The 20,677-nt window shown below is 35.2% G+C and overlaps 1 protein-coding gene across 3 annotated transcripts; it reads right to left on the bottom strand.

Annotated features, from left to right (window-relative positions):
• Nucleotides 1-321: 321 nt before the first annotated feature.
• Nucleotides 322-2,743, bottom strand: LOC142520790 (uncharacterized). 3 transcript variants are annotated; one of them, XM_075623916.1, is made up of 4 exons: nucleotides 2,482-2,743; nucleotides 1,932-2,369; nucleotides 1,252-1,331; nucleotides 322-585 (listed from the first exon to the last, which is right to left on the bottom strand). In XM_075623916.1, exons 1-3 carry the CDS (start codon nucleotides 2,627-2,629, stop codon nucleotides 1,327-1,329), a joined length of 591 nt encoding a protein of 196 aa, XP_075480031.1. In that variant the 5' UTR covers nucleotides 2,630-2,743; the 3' UTR covers nucleotides 322-585; nucleotides 1,252-1,326. The 3 variants fall into 3 exon arrangements, with proteins under 3 accessions (XP_075480031.1, XP_075480030.1, XP_075480029.1); XM_075623915.1 differs by having other exon boundaries at nucleotides 322-990; nucleotides 1,266-1,331; XM_075623914.1 differs by lacking the exons at nucleotides 322-585; nucleotides 1,252-1,331 and having other exon boundaries at nucleotides 1,840-2,369.
• Between the last annotated feature and the right edge of the window lie 17,934 nt (nucleotides 2,744-20,677).

Raw genomic sequence — 20,677 nt, 5'->3', positions numbered from 1 at the left:
AATTTAAAATTGGATCCGAAAAATCCTTTTTTTATAATTATAATTTTTTTGAATTAGAATATAATTTTTCATGTATTACTCTTATTCACGATCCCGTTATCGATCTCAAACACTTATATCAAGCTTTCAGATTAATCGAGAGATCTGCCATGACTCGTAACTCATATGTCATCAGGACTCCGAGTCTGTGACAAAAACTGGAGTTCGAAACTCAATTATAACAATCTCCTCCTCGAATTTGTTGTATGTCACTTCAAATGTCAAAATATTTGTATTTGTTCCGTTAGTCGAGACACCAGCTGTAACGGGCCATGTTGAAAATTTGTGAGACCTCAAAAGGTTAACTTTTATTCCACGTCCAATAATTCCAATTCCATGTAATCCCATTTGGTCTTTTCTCTATTTTGCTTATACTCCAGTTAGGGTTTTCATTTCTCTACTTTCCAAACCACATTTCTTACATCCAAGACGATTGTCATTTGCGTATTAAATTTTCCTGCGTGTTTGTATATTTTTACGCTCTAATTAAGTTCTCGTCCGTCCCGTACGTCCACACAACTTCTATCTCCAATCCGACGTCGAGATCTTTTTACCCGTACAACATATTGAAATAAAATTAATTTGTATTTCAACAAAACGAGAAATGATATGAACTATATATGGATTTCGAATGATATCTATGTCGAATAGATAAAATTTCTCTAAAAGTCCGAGTGTTCAATTTCTATCTGTATCCTCTTTTCCAGTTTGAGTCTGTCATACAGAGTAAGCTTTGTGTAGTTTACCTGATAGGTGTGGTTTGTCGACTACTTCGTTGATTCTTTAGGTTTATCAAGAACGCAAAAATAAAAGTAACAGCTGCGAATTTTCAATGCTAAAAAATAATAAAAATAAGTAAATAAATAAATTTCTCGATCCAAATACAACCTTACCGAAGGTAGACTGCCGTTGCGGATTTTCAGGGCTGCTGGAGTTCAAGGTTCGCAGAATCTGTTCATAAATGGCATATAACCGTCAGAGATTAAAATTTTCTAGGACAAAAAATGGATGGGACCAATTCTGGTTGAAGGAATCATTGTTTCTGGCAAAAGGGTTATGGAAAATGTAAGAATTATACGTCCCTGATACTTAAAAGAACAAGTTTGAGACGAGATTTAAGGTTAGTCATCTATTGTAATAATCTCATCCCCCCGACTCAAAACATTTAACATAAAAATTAAAATTTTAAAAAATATTTTTTTCTCGAAAAACTGTCAAGTGCTTACCTTCACTATCCACTTCGAATCAGCAGCACCCATCGTTTGATAAGAGATCATGGAATCTTTATCAACCTACAAAAAAAATCAGACGATGAAAAAATATTGAAAAATTAGGGAAAAAAATACCACAATCTGATGATAAAAAATACACACTAAAGTAAAATGAAACCATGAAATCACTTTCAAAATGTAAAAAAAATTACTTGTTTGAAAATATCAAAAGAATAAGCCTCGTAAGTCATAATTTATTGGTAATTTCCAATGTGACTCCGAAAAATAAATGAAAATTAATCATTGTAAAAAAAAAAATTTCTTGGTTTCCTGAAAATTGTAAACGCAACCACTTTAACTTTCGAGAAATAAATTTGGAAGTATACAAAAAAAAAAAAAAAAAGAACAATTAAATTCAAATGATTTGGTGAATCAAGAGACTCGATTTTCATTATATTTCCACGCAATGGGATCGATAAAAATGGATCCCTTTTTTTTCAAAATTTAATTAATAATACAAAATCCAGATTAATTATGCATCATTTTACATCATAATGTATATCTTTTCTTGATTTTTTTCGAGAAAAAATTTCTTTTTTGTTTTTTTCCCCGATGTTTATCAGTTGGATAATTCCAGTTATTGCCAGTTATTCCCACTGTGAATCAGATAAACACGACCACCATTTCCATTATGATGATGGTGGCATGCATAACGATGATGAGGAGATTTCCCGGCGGCTTTCACGGCGTAAAACGGCGGTGACTGCGGCTCTCTCGAGGCCTGGCGGATGTATTTCCCGCTGGCGGAGCTGGGGCACCGTGGAGGGACCCCACCGGTGATGGCGGCGTAACAGAAGGGTGATCTGGGTGAGGTGGAGGAGACAGTTGAGGGAGGTGGGGAGACCTTTTTGGTGAGCTTGGGGGCCGAAAGGAAAGCTCTGATCTTGAGACACGACAACGACGGAGGCGCCGCCGCCGCCGCCCGGTCGTACTCCTCGATGAGATTGGCGAGATCCTCGTCGGAAGTAATCGACACCAATGCGTCCAGATCTTCAGCAGGCAATTGGCACCTCAAACTCACCGCCGTTCCACACATCTCCGCCAACTTCAACAGCAGCTCTACACGAATAAAAAAAAATCCAAACGCAACAAACATCCTTAAATGACACGAAGAACACAGACATAATCTTTGAATCACTTCCGAAATAGAGAAAATCATAAAGGGACTAACCCGAAAAGGAAAGGCTGCGTTCCACAGAAAGAACACGGGTCTCCCCACCGTGGTACCGTAGCTTCCCGTCGGAGTAACGGGGAAGGATCCGGCCGCCGTAGCTGCACAAGAACTTGATGGGTTTGGCGGAGATAACATTTCCGACCATAATTTTCGCTTTTTTTGTTGGGTAAAAAGGAGAGCTTTAGAGGAAAAGAGACCCGAAGATAGATGCTTTGAAGATTTCGCTCCTCTTCTTCTTCAAGCCTGTGTAACGTAATACTGAGCACTTATTTATAGAGAAAAAGATAGGCCAGTGCAACTGTCATCCTTTTTTTATTGGAAAAAAAAATAGAAAATTTATTTTATAAATACCTATATTTTGCTTTTTTATTTATTTATTAAATTATATATATATATATAATACTTATATACAGATCGTGATGGACACGATATGTGTGTTCTGTAGAATAATTTTTAGAATGATCTAGGTTTTTTGTTTTAAATGAAGGTTATTAATTTTTTTGAAATTAAAATGGTAGTAGAGAAAATAAAATGTAAATAAAAATATGGTATATAATTGGATGATTAAAGGGTGTTTTGAGAATTACTAAAAAAATTACAAAAATTTGTGTGAGACGGTCTCACGGGTCGTATTTTGTGAGACATATCTCTTATTTGTGTCTTCCATGAAAATGTATTATTTTTTATGCTAAGAGTATTACTTTTTATTATAAATATCGGTAGGATTGACCGTCTCACGGATAAAGATTCGTGATATCGTCTCACAATAGACCTAATCCTAAAAAATTCACCAACATACCAAAGTTAACCAGTTCTATTAATGTTATCGTAGAAAATAATGTGTGAATATTTGAATTTGTTCAATTGGTGATATAAAAACATACAGAATTTTGTTAGTAGAAAAGGTTCTTGCTTAATATACTAATAACTAGTAATCATCGAATGTGTTCTCATATAATTTTATTATATGAAGAAATAAATATTTTTGAAAAATAAGAGAAAAAAAAAGTGATCCTCTCTTTATTGAGATGTGACAAAGGTGTAGAGTGATTAAGAAATTCAAATGTTATAATTATTTGAGATAAAATAAGAAGAAACCATAGAAAAAATTGGAAGAAATTGTAAATACGAAAAGACAAAAATTTGTGTGAGACGGTCTCACCGGTCGTATTTTGTGAGACGGATCTCTTATTTGGATTATCTATGAAAAATTATTATTTTTTATGCTAAGAGTATTACTTTTTATTGTGAATATCGGTAGAGTTGACCCGTCTCACAGATAAAGATTCGTAAGACCGTCTCATAAGAGATCTATTCATAAAAAAACGTCGATACCATCAAAGTTACATAACAAATCATACGTAGAGGTAAAACTAGAAACAAACTTTGATATCGCATAGACACCAAATATTTTGTAATAGTAAATATAATATAGACATCTTCGTATATTTATTTGTAATGTAGTATAAATAAAGTAAAAACTACATATTTATTATAATATTATTTTATATCATGATCCAAAAAGGGTGAATCTATGTTACACAGGGAAAAAAAAAAAAAAAACTCTCCCCGCATTTTTTGTACAAGATGTCAAATAAAAAAAAATATCTGAAATATGTCGATTTTTTTTTTTTTTTGTTGTTGCTTTTAAGTGATATGTTATGGTTGATATCTTGTACAAATACCAAGTTTGAATCCTGAAATCATCTATTGATTCCCATGTTCGTGGACCCAAAGGTTAATTTCTGAATTTAATGATCTTTTTTCTTTTCCATAAATGGTCAAAAGCGAAGTTTTACTTTTCTACTTTTATTCTTTGGTCAGATTTTACTCGTAGAAAGCAGGTTTGGTTAAAAGAGGCTTTTATTTTTTATAATTTTTTTAACATAATCCTAGGAGAAAATTCAGGATGGCAAAAGATTATCCCAAGGAAGTGTTTGGTATAGGAAATATCGCTAAGATTATGATGGATCAGTTCGGGAACCTGCGAGGGTGTTTTAAACCCAATATTCTCAATGAGCTGCAATAGCTCGTATTCTAAGAATGTAAACACCGATAAATTAGATCGAATTTAGTTATAAATCAAGTGAAAAGTACTCGAAATAATTATTTTTTAAAAAAGTTAATCAGTTTAAAAATTTTGACTTGTGTAAACTGATTAACTGATATAAAGGAGATCAGTTCTTGTGTATATCGGTTCAGTTATGGTGATTAACTGATATAAAGGAGATCAGTTCTTGTGTATATCGGTTCAGTTATGGTGAGAACTGAACTGATAACAGCTCGAACTGATCAAATCAGTTTGAAAACAGTAGTTAAACAGTTAAGTACACAAGATATGTTTATGAATGTTCGGAGACTTCAACTACTCCTACGTCACCCCTTCTACCTCATCGGGTAGAATCCACTATAAGATTTTCATTTATACAACACCTTTTACAAACCCACTCAGCTTAGTACTTACACTACTGCCTAACTGAAATTCTAGTTTAGAATGAAGGCAACACCTTCCAGCCAATACTTGTTTAATATCTATGTGTCAAAGACTACATACACAAGTTTAACGTCTTTGTGCAAGACTCACTCAGCTATTCGATAAGCTCAACTCTCTGTATATGTGAGTGATTGTGTGTGCATGTGTGTGAGAACTGGTATGATTACAATACGAAAGTGTTCTCACACACTGAGAGAAAAATGCTCCTAAACTGAGCTTATAACACTTTGAAGTGTTCTCTCAAATCTGGGATGATTGCTTCTTGTAAGCTGATATGCGTTGAGCATGCCCTTCTATGTTGATTTCACACACTTGTATATTTCTCTCCACACTTGTATTGATGGTCTTTATCTTGTATTTATAGAGGAAATGAGACCGTACACCAAGACTCATCAAATATGCTCGTTGCGATTTGAATTTGTTCCTCGAAATGTGTCTGTACTTTCCGACAGTCATTCTGGAACATTTTTTCTTTAAGCTCTGATGCAACGTCCATTATTGTCCTTTGACTGGACAACAACATTTCCTTAATGTGCACAGCCGGATTCCATCGAATAAGCTTGTCGTCTTCTGCAAACTAGTCGGCTCCTAACTGATGTTCTGAACTGGTCTTGAACCGGTGTGGTGAAATCAGTTCGCTCGTCAGCTGAACTGATTTCACTGCTTCAGTTGAATTGGTCAGCTGGACTTTTCATCAGTTGAGCTCTTTAATCAGCTGACCGATCTTCTGAAGGTCGTCTGCTGAACTGCCTATCAGCTAGACAATCAGTTGAACTGGTCTTTTGATATATCATTTGAATTGGTTCAATTAGGGTGATCAGTTAGCACTTTCAGTTTGCGTCAAGATAGCTTCAGTTTTGGCTCGATAACTGATCAGTTCGAATCCTAATTATTTCATGTTTTTGCGCACTTAGGTAAAATCATTAGAAACAAAATATCAATTTTTGTTAATATCAAAATAAATATTGCGAACATGAAATGTTCCAACAGATTAAGATTGAGTGTTTGTCGTTTTATCCGAGGTTATAATTGATGTTATTGTGCGACTCAAAATATTTTAAATCGTACAGAAATTCAAGTGTCACGCTTCAATTGCTCTTCTATCATGGACAATTATTGACAATCATCTTCTTAATAATTACATTAATTGCAATTCATGATAATCAAACATGTGACTTTGATTCTGATTTAAAAAGTATGATCTAATAATTTTGTTCTATCAAAAAAAAATATAATTAATGATAATAATATAATTCAAATATTTTAAATAATAATCATGCAAAAATGACATTGGTTGGCTGAAAAAAAATCACACCACAGGGTAATGATTGACATCATTGAAATTACTAATCACATCTTACTAAACAAGCCTGTATAAAAGAAATAAGACACGACTGCCTGACTAGATCAATAATTCATATGGCCATTATATTGTCCATCTATACTATATAATTAAAAAAATAAAATATTTAAAATAATTAATTTTGAGTTCAAGATGTATTTTTTAATAGATAAAAAATCTTCTTCTCTAAAATTGCATAAATATTCTAATTTTATTTATAAAATATATCATAAAAACTATTTTAATAAATTTTTATCATATCAATATTATCATATCTTAATAATTTTTTTTTCTTCATCTATACTTTTAATATTTAATAAATAATCATATCACATAAAACATAAAAAAAAATTATTATATATAAAAACCCATTTAAAAGGTTTAAGTTTTAATAAAAATCATTATATTTTCATAATAAAATTATTTAACACAAATTATTTTTAATATATACGCATGCATTATGTATATAGTCGTCAAAATAGTTGGGCTCGGTTCACTCAGCCTCGCCCCCATCAAATAGGCAATTTGAATCGATAATTTCTTAACCAGTCAAATGAAGTGTTGATCCATTTCGACAGCTCTAATTGTATGCCAAAGAGCACTAGTATTGTATAATTGATGCTCGCAAATTGGTAATTTCATCACATTATTGACATTTATTTGAATTTTTGTAAATTCGGAAATTGTGATGGGAAGCCCAAATGGTAATATTTTAGACAACTTACATTTTATCTTCTTTCTAAGTTCAAAAATATAGTTTTGACGTTTATATCCAAATTTAAAAATTATTTAAATTCTTATTTAAATTAGTATTTAATTTGATAGCTCGTGTTTGATAAATATATATTTTTAGATTGACTTATTTTATATTCAAGTTTCTCCAATCTACTCATAAGGGATAACAATTTTTCCACCTGGTTTGGGGCCAGCGGGAAAAGCAAGAAATGAGACGGGTTTGGAAATTTTTCACATCATCGAAGCAAAACAGAGATGGGTATATGAATGTTATTCCCATCCCCGAACTCGTCGGAGGCCTCGATAATAATATTATTACTCCTGCTGCTGCTGCTAATAATATTAATAATATTAAAAATGATTTTTCCTAATAAATAAAAAAAATTCAAATTTATAACTTTCAAATCTAGTTCGTAATCTATCTCGTCACCTTATGATAATTACGAAGTTTCATCTTTTTTTTTTAATTAAAACCATGAATTACAAAATTTTGTTTTATTCAAGTAATAATATTATTTATATATGTTATTGAATTATTGTATCAATATTTTTTTTAAGTAAATTTGAAGACTTTTTGTTTAATTCAACCGATATTTGAAGAGGTGATGAAGATAGTGATTTAATTCACGTTAGGTCAGGGATGATAATGACAAATCTGGTCCATCTCTTTACAATTTTTAGATTATTTGAAGCGAGGATGTGGACTTGGATGAAGATTTAAAATTCGCAAAGTTAAGATACGAATATAAGAATTTTCAGACTAATTAGATAAAGGGAACATTGGTTTTAAATCTCAAACCCAAACTTATCTTTATCATAACTCCCTACACCTACAAAACTTTGCCCAAACTCCCTAAATAATTTAAAGTTGACAAAAATACCCTTACTTATTTTAATGATTGATTTTCTTGGGAGAAATGGTATCAGAGCCAAGGTAAAATTATTTCAAACATACAATTTTATTATTATGAGGTAATTAAATATTTTAGAAGGAGAATTTTCTCAATTAACATGAATCTGAACCCAGGTTCGAGATTAATTATTTATAGGATTTATTCCAGAATTCTGGAATATTTGAAACAAGAAGATCTAACCAAGTTTAGATATCAAGAAGGAACCTATCAGAATCTTAAGGTAAAATTATGATTCAATATAACAGTTTCTTAGAAATAGTACCGGATTCCTCTAAACTTTCGGGAGATCTTAGAGAAATTCAAAAGATGGTACAAAATTATGGCAATATACTATATTATGTACCACAAAATGTGGAGAAAATCCTTGAAAACTAGGAAGAAATTCTTAGAATATTAAAGGATATTCGAAAAAGAATTCAAATCCTAGAACAACAACCAAGTTCTAGTAAGAGAACTTCAGAAAGAAGGTTACCACTAGCCTTTGGTACGGAACCCCTGTTACATCAACAAGGAAAAACCAAAGTAATGTTAAAACCTTTGACTGAAGAAGAAAAAATGATCAATCTAATTAAATATGTCTCAGAAAAGAAATTAATCTGATAACAAATTTAGAAAGGATTGGTCTAGAAGATCTACAAGAGCTTGCAGAATCTTTTACAAATCTCAAAGTAATAGATCTAAAGATGAACACAACGGGAGGTGAACCACCTTCTATAAACTGGTCATCTTCTCAAGAACCACCAAGGAAAAGTGTGAGATCTCAGAATATAAATATGAGAGAATCTCAACCCAATTTCCATACTGGTGGAGAATCACACTCAACGGGAACAAGGACAAGGAGAAATCAAATTCCCTTGCACCAAACCCCCTATAGGAGAACTGTTTTAGAACCTATACATCCTTATGGGGTTATGCTTAACCTTGATGTACTAGATTTCAAAAACAGAGAAGATCTCATAGACGACTAGACATTTGCTATGAGAATCACCGCAGAAACACTTGATCTCAACAGAGAAGGATTCATTAAACTCCTAGAAATGAGTCTTATGGGATCAGTTAAAATTTTTTGGACATGACTTCATTAGAAACCAAAGAATCAGTCTTAGCTGGAGAATCTCTTAGTGAGATAGCTGGAAAAATGGCTACCCTATTTAAAGCACAATTTATAGGGGTAGACTATTTTAACAGTCAAGATACAGAGAAGATGAAGAAATATACTCAAGCTCTATATAGCCTTGAATTACATGACATATGTTTAGTGGATGAATATACTATGTTATTCACTAAATATAGATGGAATTCAGGGGTTGAAGAAAATATAGCTATGCAGCTTTTTTTCGCCAAAATGCCAAGTCCCTGGAGAGAAATGCTTATAAGGGAATATGTCACTGGTAATCCAGATACGTTGGCACAAAGAGACTCTTTTCTCAAAAGAAAATTGGCAGAATTGTGTCATATGATATCATTAAAAAAGAATTACAAACGCTTAAATGGTATCAATAAAAGAACTCATTTGTGTTGTAAAGAAAATGATCTTCCAACAATTATTGGAAGTAAACCACAGAAGCATAAGAAGAAAAATTTTAGGACTCATCCTTATGCTAGAAATTGAAGAATTTCTTGGAAATCAAGAACAGTTTGGTCTAGACAAAAAGCTAGATCTTATAAATCTGGACAAAGAAGTGGACCATCAAGAATAGGAGATCATCCCAACCATCGAATACCTCTCGAAGTACAGGAAGAACACCTACAAAGAAAACTTTTAGAAGAGCTCATACTCGAGCCAACGAAAGTTTTAAAGATTGTAATTGCTGGACATGTGGAGCAAGAGGTCATATCTCAACCAATTGTCCAGAAAATGAAAAAAAAGTATTAAACGCTTCGATCCAACCCCGGATATTGAAGAAGCAGTTTATTACCAAGATCTTATTCAGATATACCGATACGAGGATATTGCCTCAGATGAAAGTATAAATGAAGAAGAAGAAGTCTTGAGTCAGGGAGAATGTGATGGAACTGAATCGGAATCTGACTGAAGACGATGTGTTTTGACAAGAAACACATGAAGATTTGTCTGGTTTCTTCAGTCAGACAACAATATCTCATAACATGGTTCAAAGAATCATGAGAGAAAATCCTAGTCTACAGAGATATCAAGGATTCTCTGCAGGACATGTAGAAAAGTTCTGAGGAAGTCTTGGCCTAAGAAACAAAAAGCATCATCTAATCTATAAAGTTTCTAGAAGGGAAATGACAATCCCGATGGAATTTAAAGGAAATAGAATGGAGATGCAATTAATTCCTTCTGAAGAAATTAAGGAGGAATTACAAAAACTCAAGATAAAAGTAGCAAGGACTATGTCCTGGATTCATATCGGAGCAATCCAGATAATGATAAAATCTATTTTCAAAGAAGGAATAGATTCACCCATTGATATTGCTATATGCGATAAAAGAATGGGGAACCTTCAACATTCAGTACTGAGAACTATCTCGGGAAATCTCTGTGCAGGAAAGATTGTAGGAGTAATTTATCCAAGAATTACCTAAAACTTAGCAGATTGAGATTTTAGTCGAGCCTTGACATTACATCAGAATTTCAAGGAAAAAAGACTGATGAAAGAAGGTAATAGACCATATTCTATTACCTATCAAATTTCATACTCTCTATCTAATACATATCATGCAGAATTGTTTATTAGAAATGAGTTCATTGAAATACCCGAGATATTTGGAAAAGTTGCCCAGGCAATTTATCCAGAAAGAGTTGAGTTTTCTTTAATACAGGAAACAAGACAAACTGATTCTACAAAAGAATCAAAATCTTAGATTGGAATCAAGGAGACTATCTCTTCAGGGAAATATAATTACAAGTTACATGTGGGGAAATGCGCACGTCCAAGAAGCCCAACAGGAGCCAAAAATCTTTTCCACCATAGGAAAGCTTAGATGCCTAGAAGGGTGGAAGGAATTAGAAATAGTATTTGATATTACGAAACAAAGTAATCAATTTCCTTGTAATACCATATAATTTGGAACAACCTATGATAGGAACTTACCAAGGAATAATCAATATCGGAGAATTGGAAGTTCATATCAAAGGAATTCCAGGGAAAGAACCAGATCAACTGGTTCTTGGACTAGAGTTTCTCGAGGTACACAAACCTTGGAAACGTCTAGAACATGGAATGAAGTTTATGTCAGATGATAAGATGTGGAAAATCCAATGACCACAAGCCCATTCTCGATATACATTCCAGTAGGAATGTTATATGAACAATATAAGGCATAATATTTTGCTGCTTATATTGATTCAGGTGCTGGAATCTGTACAGCAAAACGATGAGTTTTTCCAAATAATTTGGAAGACTAATTACCAAAGATTGCTGGAAGAGATTTTTCCAGAAAAATCTTAATTCTATGCAAAGGAATTAAGATGACTAAAATTGCAATTGGCGGTGCTGGACAAACACCTTGATACAATATAAAAATACCACCGATTTATTTTATACTCAAGAAAATGAGACTAGGCGATTAGTGTTCACAACACTCTGTAATCATAAAATCATAGTCCAGCGATTAAGAGAGGCATTTTACAGAAAATTGCCCATTTGATTTTGCAGCAAGCGTGGTGATGAAGGAAAACTTCTGAACCCAAAAATGAATGATTCTAGACGGTTTGGAGAAAAATGTTCCAACTAAGAGTAGATAAAGAGCTCCAACCTAAAGAAATAAAATGCCTTAAGATAGCTCTACATAAGAATGAGGTAGAGTTTGAATCTAAGGTATCATTGGAAGATGTCAAGAAAAGGACCAAAGAAAATTACAATGAAGATCCCTTGGCACGGTGGGACAAAAATCAACTCAAAGCTTGCCTTAAAATTAAGAAAGACAAAGAGTATGAATTTTTCCGTTTCAAGCCTATCCCAATGAATATAATCGATCAAAGGGATATGCAGATTATAATCAAGAAACATTTGGACCTTGGTTTGATCAAAGCAGGAATTTCGCCATACAGCAGCCCAGGTGTGGGGACTCGGACGCTAATCATGTTCTTAATCATCATTTGGGACAATTTAATCAATTATAATAGACAGGGTCTAAATTTTTTTTTATACAAATATCAAGCGCGGAACATAATGGGATTCATTCGATTACAACATCGAAAACAAAGTACAAATCCTGTACCATATACAATCTTTGAAACTAAGGTTTAACGACTACAAATCAAGTGTTCAAACCTTATCTTTAATCAAGTCCGTAGTCTCCACTCTAATCACGATCTCTCTTCATCTCCTCGTTCCTGAACCTGTCCCACCTGTTGTCATGCACACATACAAACAAGACAACAGCCGGATAACTCCGGTGAGAATAAAATCCCAGTATAAATCAACGAACATGCAATCATATAAACAATGTAGAAGCATGTAACAAATATCAGTAACATATATCAAAATCTGAAACATAATCAACATGAAATCGTAAATCAGACTCGTGACTCCACAGCTCAGACTAGACTCAATCCTAGCCTAGGGATCCCGGTTTCCAGATGTTGGTATTCCTATATCGAACATCAGTAATAGAAGAAAATCAAATTCTATCAACTTCGATATAACCAAACATCCGGTGTCTTGACCTATCCGTCACAGACTGTGGCACTATCGCCAATTCAACTATCTTGTGACAACGTGCAATATGCCAGTGACGATTCCATCACTATCGGCACTGATGTCACAAGATCACTCGACTAATACCTGCTTTCTATACATTCATAGAACAAGCATCTCAAGTCAAAACAATGAACATAATAATAATAAGTATGTGATTTAGGGATACTCAAGTATATCCTACTTGAGTCGATCTCCCAATACCACATTGACTTATACCTTTCTTTCTGTAAATCTGATTCTGTCGAAGTCTCTGATTCGAATCTGTCAATACTCAATCTGGCAATGATAATATCAAGGAGTATAATATCACTACACTATTCAATCAATACTGGATATAATCAGAATTCAATTAAATTCTGTTTCAACGGTATAACAGCGCAGTCTCAATATACCCAGTGATACAACCCCAATCAGATATCAATCCCAACACCTCATCATCGATAATAATACAATTCTGATATCAATTCTCAATCAATTCAAATCTGAAAATCATAACAATTTCATAATCAATCTGTTTCTCAATCTGACTTCGATTCTACGATGTCTAACATGTCAAGAATATCATATATGAATCATATCCGATTCTGGCAATATCATAATTTCAAGACATATCAAAACTTAATAAAACTTACGTCCAGTTGTAGCCTGCGTCGATAGGAATACAGTACTGAAGTCGGATTCAAATTCTGACGGCCGGATCGAAATATAAAAGTGTAAGGATTTTCAACAACTTTTCTGAAGCTTTCTCGATTCTTGCTTGCTGATTCTGAAGAAATGAATCAATTTGCATATTATATATGCATGCCAAGGATAGATGGCGCATCCTACAATCTACACGTCTCGCGCATATGCGCGACATCAACCGGCACATATGCGCGAGGCTCTAAGTCCCGGCGCGTGTCAGCACGGCAGCTCGCGCATATGCGCGAGTTCCTCTGGAATTTTACTTGGCTTCTCGGATGACTCGCGCATATGCGCGTACCACTTCCGCGCATATGCGCGAGGTTCTCTGGACATGGTGTTTGCCAATACACCTCCTCGCGCATATGCGCGCCCTATCTCGCGCATATGCGCGAGGTCCTCTGCCTTCCTCGTGCATGTGCGCGCATCATGTCGCGCATGTGCGCGAGAGGCACTGTCTTCGCACATTCGACCTCACATGCTGAATCAAATCGTGTCCCGATTAATCCTCTCATAATCATATCAATTCACAATAAATCATTTCACAGATTAACAGATAAAATTCTGGGCATTACATTTCTCCCCCCCTAAGATATGATTTCGTCCTCGAAATCACAGGCAATCAATCATATCAATAAGAAGGCATGTAATAGAAACTGAAATAAAACTCACATTAGTGAAATAATGCTGGGAACTCCTGTCTCATGTCTGATTCAGTCTCCCAAGTAGCTTCCTCAGTGCCATGACGAGTCCACTGGACTTTCACAAGAGGAATAGTCTTCGTTCTGAGTTGTTTTTCCTTACGATCAATAATCTGGATCGGTTTTTCAACATAACTTAGACTTTCATCAAGTTCCGTCTCGTCTGGCCGAATAATGTGAGAATCATCAGGGAGATACTTCCGTAGCATAGATACATGAAAGACATCATGTATTCCAGATAAAGAAGGAGGCAATGCGAGTCGATAGGCACGATCTCCTATCTTTTCGAGAATCTCGTACGGACCAACATATCGTGGAGACAATTTCCCTCTCTTGCCAAATCTAACAACTCCTCGGAAAGGTAAAATCTTCAGGAATACTCGATCTCCTGCCTCAAATACCAACGGTCGTCGTCGAACATTGGCATATTTGGCCCGTCGGTCCTGAGCTGCCTTCATTTTCTTCTGAATCAGCTTCACTTTTTCCGTCATATCTCTGATCATATCAGGTCCAATCTCAGGAACCTCAGAGATATCATCCCAATATAGCGGGGGGGATCGACATTTCTTTCCGTACAACGCTTCGAAAGGAGCAATCTCAATACTCGTCTGATAGCTATTGTTGTACGAAAATTCACAAAGAGGCAATGCATCTTGCCAATTAGTGCTAAAATCAAGCACTACAGCTCTCAGCATATCTTCCAATGTCTGAATCGTCCGCTCTGACTGTCCGTCAGTCTGTGGATGATATGCGGTACTCAGATGTAACTTCGTACCTAGAGCCTGTTGCAAACTCTGCCAGAAGTGCGAAGTAAACCGAGGATCACGGTCTGAAACAATCGACTTCGGTACTCCATGCAATCTGACCACTTCTCGGACATAAATATCGGCCATCTGGTCATATCGGTATGTCATTTTGTATGGAATAAAGCATGCAGATTTGGTCAATCGATCAATCACGACCCAAATCGCATCACAACCTCTGGAGGATCTCGGTAACTGCGTCACAAAATCCATGAAAATGTGATCTCATTTCCATTCAGAAATAGACAAACTCTGTAACAATCCTCCTGGTTTCTTCCTCTCGGCTTTCACCTGTTGGAAATTAAGACACTTGGCTACAAATTCAGTAACATCAGATTTCATCTGTTTCCACCAATATTGTGTCTTCAAATCATTATACATTTTTCTGCCACCAGGATGAATGCTAAAATGACTGCTGTGCGCTTCTGTCAGTATTTGTTGTCTCAAATTTGGAACATTTGGCACAACAATACGGTCATTCACATACAAAACACCATCATGAACCTGATACTCCGATTGATGTCCAGCTCTGACCATTGCAATCGAATTCTGTACGTTCTGATCAACTTTCTGTGCCTCTTTGATTCTCAATATCAATTCTGGTTCAGCTCGAATTGCACATAATCTCAGAGGCTGACAATCTGTTTCAAAAGCTAATCCAGACAAACAGCAGTCTTCTATCAAATTCGAGACACCAATCGTCGATAAGGACAAAGAACATACCTTTCGACTCAGTGCATCTGCTGCTGCATTGGATTTCCCCGGATAGTACTTGATCACACAATCAAAGTCTTTCAGTAAATCAAGCCATCTTCGCTGTCTCATATTCAGCTCGGACTGTGAAAACAGATACTTTAGGCTCTTGTGATCAGAATAGATCTCAAACTTTTCGCCGTACAGATAATGTCGTCATATCTTCAATGCAAAGACAATGGCTGCCAATTCATGATCATGGATTGGATAACGAGTCTCATGGTGAAATAAAAAGAAACAAAACCAGATTAGTTATTAATTACCAAAAAATTAATAAGATTCTAGAGTTTGATGGATATTTTATACCTAGCAGAGAACATCTAATCAGTTGTATACGCAATGCAAAGATATTCTCTAAATTCGATTATAAGTCTGGATTTTATCAGATTCGAATGCAGGAAGAAAGCAAGAAGTTCACAACTTTCTCCACTCCACAAGGACATTATATCTGGGAAGTATTACCAATGAGATTGGCTAATTCACCTCAGATATTTCAAAGGAAAATGGATAATCTCTTTAAAGATTATTTTAAATTTATGCTTGTCTAGATTGATTATGTTTTAATCGCATCTAAAAATATGGAGGAACACATCAAGCATTTAGAAATATTTTTTAATATTTGTAAAAAAGAAAGACTGGTTCTATCAGAAAAGAAAGCAGTCATTGCCAAAAGAAATATTGAATTACTCGGAAAAGAAATCGATGAGTCAGGAATAATTTTGCAGGATCATATAATAGAAAAGGTGCAAAATTTTCCAAACGTGTTAAAAGAAAAGAAACAACTTCAAAGTTTTATAGGAGTTGTTAATTTTGCTGGGATGTTTATTAAAAACCTAGCAAAACACATGAAAGTGTTCAGTCCATTATTGAAAAAAGATGCGAAATTTATATGGACAAAAGAACATACACATGGACTTAGATAACTAAAGGGGATTTGTAAAAATCTTCTGAAAATGGTTATTCCTCAGGATGAAGATGATCTGGTATTATATACAGATTCCAGTGATCATTGGTGGGTGGCAGTTTTAACCAAGCTCACACCAAAAGTAGAACAGCCATGCAGATATTGCAGTGGACTTTTCTCGGATGCAGAAATCATAAGATGACATATCAACAAAAATGAATTCTATGCAGTAAAAAGGGCTTTTGAAAAATGACCATTATTTTACTTGAAAAGAAATTTACTTTAAAGGTTGATAATACACAGGTGAAAGCTTTATGAAGAAATAGAATAAAATCGAAACTTGAGAAAGCAAGATTATTAAGATGGCAAGCACTATGTCAAAATTATATTTTTGATATTGTGATAATTAAATCTCATGAAAATATTCTTGTAAATTTTTTAACAAGAGATGGACAACGGTGATATCGATGCCATCAACAAGATGCTGAGGCATTTGAGGGAACACCTTGAAATGCTTCAAAACGAGTTTAACAAGCTGGTCTTAAACGCAGAAGTTGCGGGAAGACTACAACAAGCAGATAAGAGAATTGTTTATGATCGAATTACATGATGTTTACTGGCTTATACTCAGTTATGGTCTTAATACAAATGCCTATCATCCAAGGCATTGAGAAGCCATTGGTTTCCCAAATGGAGAGTTTTCGAGTACAGGACTCTATACCTGGAGCAGGAGATTCAAATACTCTAGCATAAGTGTTAAATCAGGATCATCTCCAGATGAGTCGGCTAAAAAAAAATTGAGACTCCAGATCCTTATCTCGAGTCTTCAAGTCAACCCTTCACCTCGAGGATTGAAGAGGGAAAGATCAACCTTAGACCTAATACTGACAAGGGTAAATTTAAGGTTGATACTAATGAAGATGCAATTTCTTCATTTCAGGTTTACCAGTAGAACTGAGAGGAATTAAAAACAAGAGTAGGCATTAATCCAACCACTATCAGGGTTGATGTTTCAGGAAAATATCCTACAGTATGGATGAAACCAAATTCATATCAAAAGGAGGTCAAAGCTTGGTATGAATTCGGGGCTCTTGTCTCAGTTTATACCACGTCGCCTAGCTTCTCAGAAATTTCAGGATTACCGAAATAGATACAGGAAGCTATTCATGAAACTTGGGCAAATAACGATTATTTGTCCAGATAAGATATTCTGGAGCTATACTTTTTTAGTACAGCACCAAAACCAGCAGGAAAAGACTCACACGAAGCCTTTCATTTTATCAAGTTAAGGAGGCCAGATAAAAATGTTCAGAAATTTATCAAGGATCCTCCGTCAGAAGAAACACCCCCGATTGCTTCAATTACTCAAGACGATATTTCTACCAGAAGAGCATGGGGTTTATGGGTCTGTTTCACTGAGATGGACAAAGTCAAGTTTTCGTTTAAATTTTATCATAATTCGGTAAACGGATCATTCCTGTTAAATAATATGACTGGAAAAACCACAAGTTTTGCAGATGATCTATTCGAGAAGAAAAAAAATCTTCTGTGGAATAGCAAGCTGCCGGGGAGTAAAGAAACTCGTCGGAAATTTTGTAATATGGCTCATGTGGGAAGATGGTCAGAACAGATCTGCCCAGAGTGTCCGAATCAAAAAGAGCCAGAATTTGGCAAGGGCTTCAGATCTTGGTCAGACATGAAGCATCTTGCAGAAACAGGACCAAGTGGTGAAGGACCACAATCACGTTTTCCTTGGGGACATCAAAATTTTAAGATTACTCGACAAAAATAAGTGGACATGTGACTACCATCACTTTTTCTTGGGGAGAATGAAAGCCAAAAGATTCCCCGACATGAAGTAGTGGGCATGTGATAAACCCACTAAATAACCAGAAAAACTTGGACCCAAATGACTATAAATAAAGAGTAAATGGGAACAAGAAAATTCACACAATAGTTAAACCGAAATTTGGAACCAAAGAAAAATGTATGCTACATATCTTAAGGTTTCCAAAAGACGGATTAAAGAAATAAGAAAGCAGCTGTAATATTTTCTCTTTCCAGTTTATGTGTGTTTTTATTTCGGCTACTATAAGTAGCTAAACAAGTTTCTCCTCCTCTACAGGAGGTTACTATGTAATAATATTTTGTATGTTTGAATAAAAAAACCAAGACTTTTTCCCCTCTCATGTATTAGTTTCAGATTGAACTATTTTACTATACACCATGAGGTAGGAAACGAAACAGGGTTGTGCTAAATGATGTCGAAGGAATCTGCGTCAGGAACCATATGTTGCGACTGCGTGGTTAGGCTGTGAGGAGCAGTATGTAAAACTTGGTGGATATAACCCGACGGCACTTTAGTCAAAGAGGTAAATTGTTTGATCTATTATACGAAAGCATGATGGACCTTTAAAAAAAATCGATCATTCGAGCATGGTATATAGGCTGAAAACCTTGCGTAGCCGTATATCTTGGGGCTATATGCCTTTAAGAACAGGCTCGATAGGTATAACAATGCAACGTACCAAAATCATAAAATTTAAGGATGTTTTTGAAAATTTTAGAAAATTAGGGAGTTAAAACAAAGAAATAGATGGATGAGGAGTGAAGAAAGTTGAGAATGGAAATGGGGAGTTATTACAAATTTTCCCTTAGATAAAACCAAGTATGGTGACTCGATAAGGACTTAATCCCCAATTAGAAAAAAATGTGGATTGAAGTTGGGGATGGGAAGACATCACTATCCTCTGCATTTGATGTTGATTTAATTAAACATACTAAACGTTCGGCGTAGAGAAATACATGTAATGCAGAAATTTTTTTTTTGAGAAACTAAAGTCTAATATATATATTCTTTGATCAACCCAACTCTAATTTTACAATTGTTGAAACTTTTAGGCTTAACGAATGAAAATTAAGAAAATAAGGAAGTTAAAGAAACCCGAAATGATAGCACCAAAAGATAAACCCGAGCTCTGAACGCGCATATGAAACGTCCATAAAGAGGCACCCTAACTCCCCAAGTTCCGTTGAGAAAATTCCAGGTAGCTAGTCCCGCACTGGGGTAGCTATTTATGGCCGCCCTAGAAACCCTAAGCCTTCCTGGAGTTTTTCAGCAAGTAAGGTGCGCACTGAGGCGACCATTGAAGTTAAAGAAAACTTGAAATGATAGGACCAGAGGATAAAGCTGAGCTACGAACACACATAGGAGACACTGAGACGCCCATAAAGAGGCATCCTAAGTCCCCAAGTATTGCTTGGAAAATTCCATAAAGCTAGGCCCTCATTGGGGCGGCTATTTATTTCATCCTACCCATGTGGACATTGCCCCCATGATAGGATGGATGGCCAAGATTTTTCCATGCATATATAGGACCCATTTTTTTTGAAATATTATATGTAACAAGATCTTACCCGTTGAAATGAAGTGAGGGTAGTGCCCACATAGGTAGGAATGTAGGATCTCATTAACCGTAAGTTGCGCAAAGATCGGCGTACTGTTTTGTGAAACATTGTGTAATATCCAAGCTTGGTGAATGGTACAGTTTAAGATTTCTTATGTTTACGGACTATTTGGTTAAGTTTAAGTATAGTTTTAATGTTAAGAATTTGGATTTATGATTTCTAGTATTGTGAAATATAGATGGTGTGTAATCATAGTGTAGCGTCGTTACGATTTAATTCATGATAATTTGTATGTTGAGCCAATTGGTATGAGGCCAATTGTAGTGGTTAGATAAAACATAGTGGTGCAAATTTCATGTTGAGAGTGTTGCCGAATTATGAGGAGAAGCGACGTTGCGATTCGATTTTAGTTGCAAAGAGTTTATTGTTGGCTACAGAGGAGAGTGCACCTGTGGTCCATTATGCAGTGCACCCGCGGTGTTTGGGCAGAACCTCCAGCGCACCTGCGGTAGGAAGAGCAGTGCACCTGCGGTTGTCTTCTTCGGATTTTCAGAAGTGGTTCAGTAAGCCTAGCGCACCCGCAGTAAGAGGAGTAGCGCACCCGCGGTGCGTGAACAGTGAAGTCGTGTTTTCGATATTTAAGTGATATAATACAAGAGTTGGCTCATTTTTCCTCATTCTTTCCTTGCACTTCTCGGTTCTTCAGCTCAAGGAGAGCTAGGGTTCTCAATTTCTTTCATTTGTTCCTTTGATTCAAGCATCTTGTTGGGTATTTGTAGTAAGAACAA

This window comes from Primulina tabacum, chromosome 12 (assembly GCF_025594145.1).
Source record: "Primulina tabacum isolate GXHZ01 chromosome 12, ASM2559414v2, whole genome shotgun sequence".
Taxonomy (NCBI): Eukaryota; Viridiplantae; Streptophyta; class Magnoliopsida; order Lamiales; family Gesneriaceae; genus Primulina; species Primulina tabacum.
Note: the sequence above shows the minus strand (reverse complement) of the source record. Positions and strands in the feature narration are given on the sequence as shown.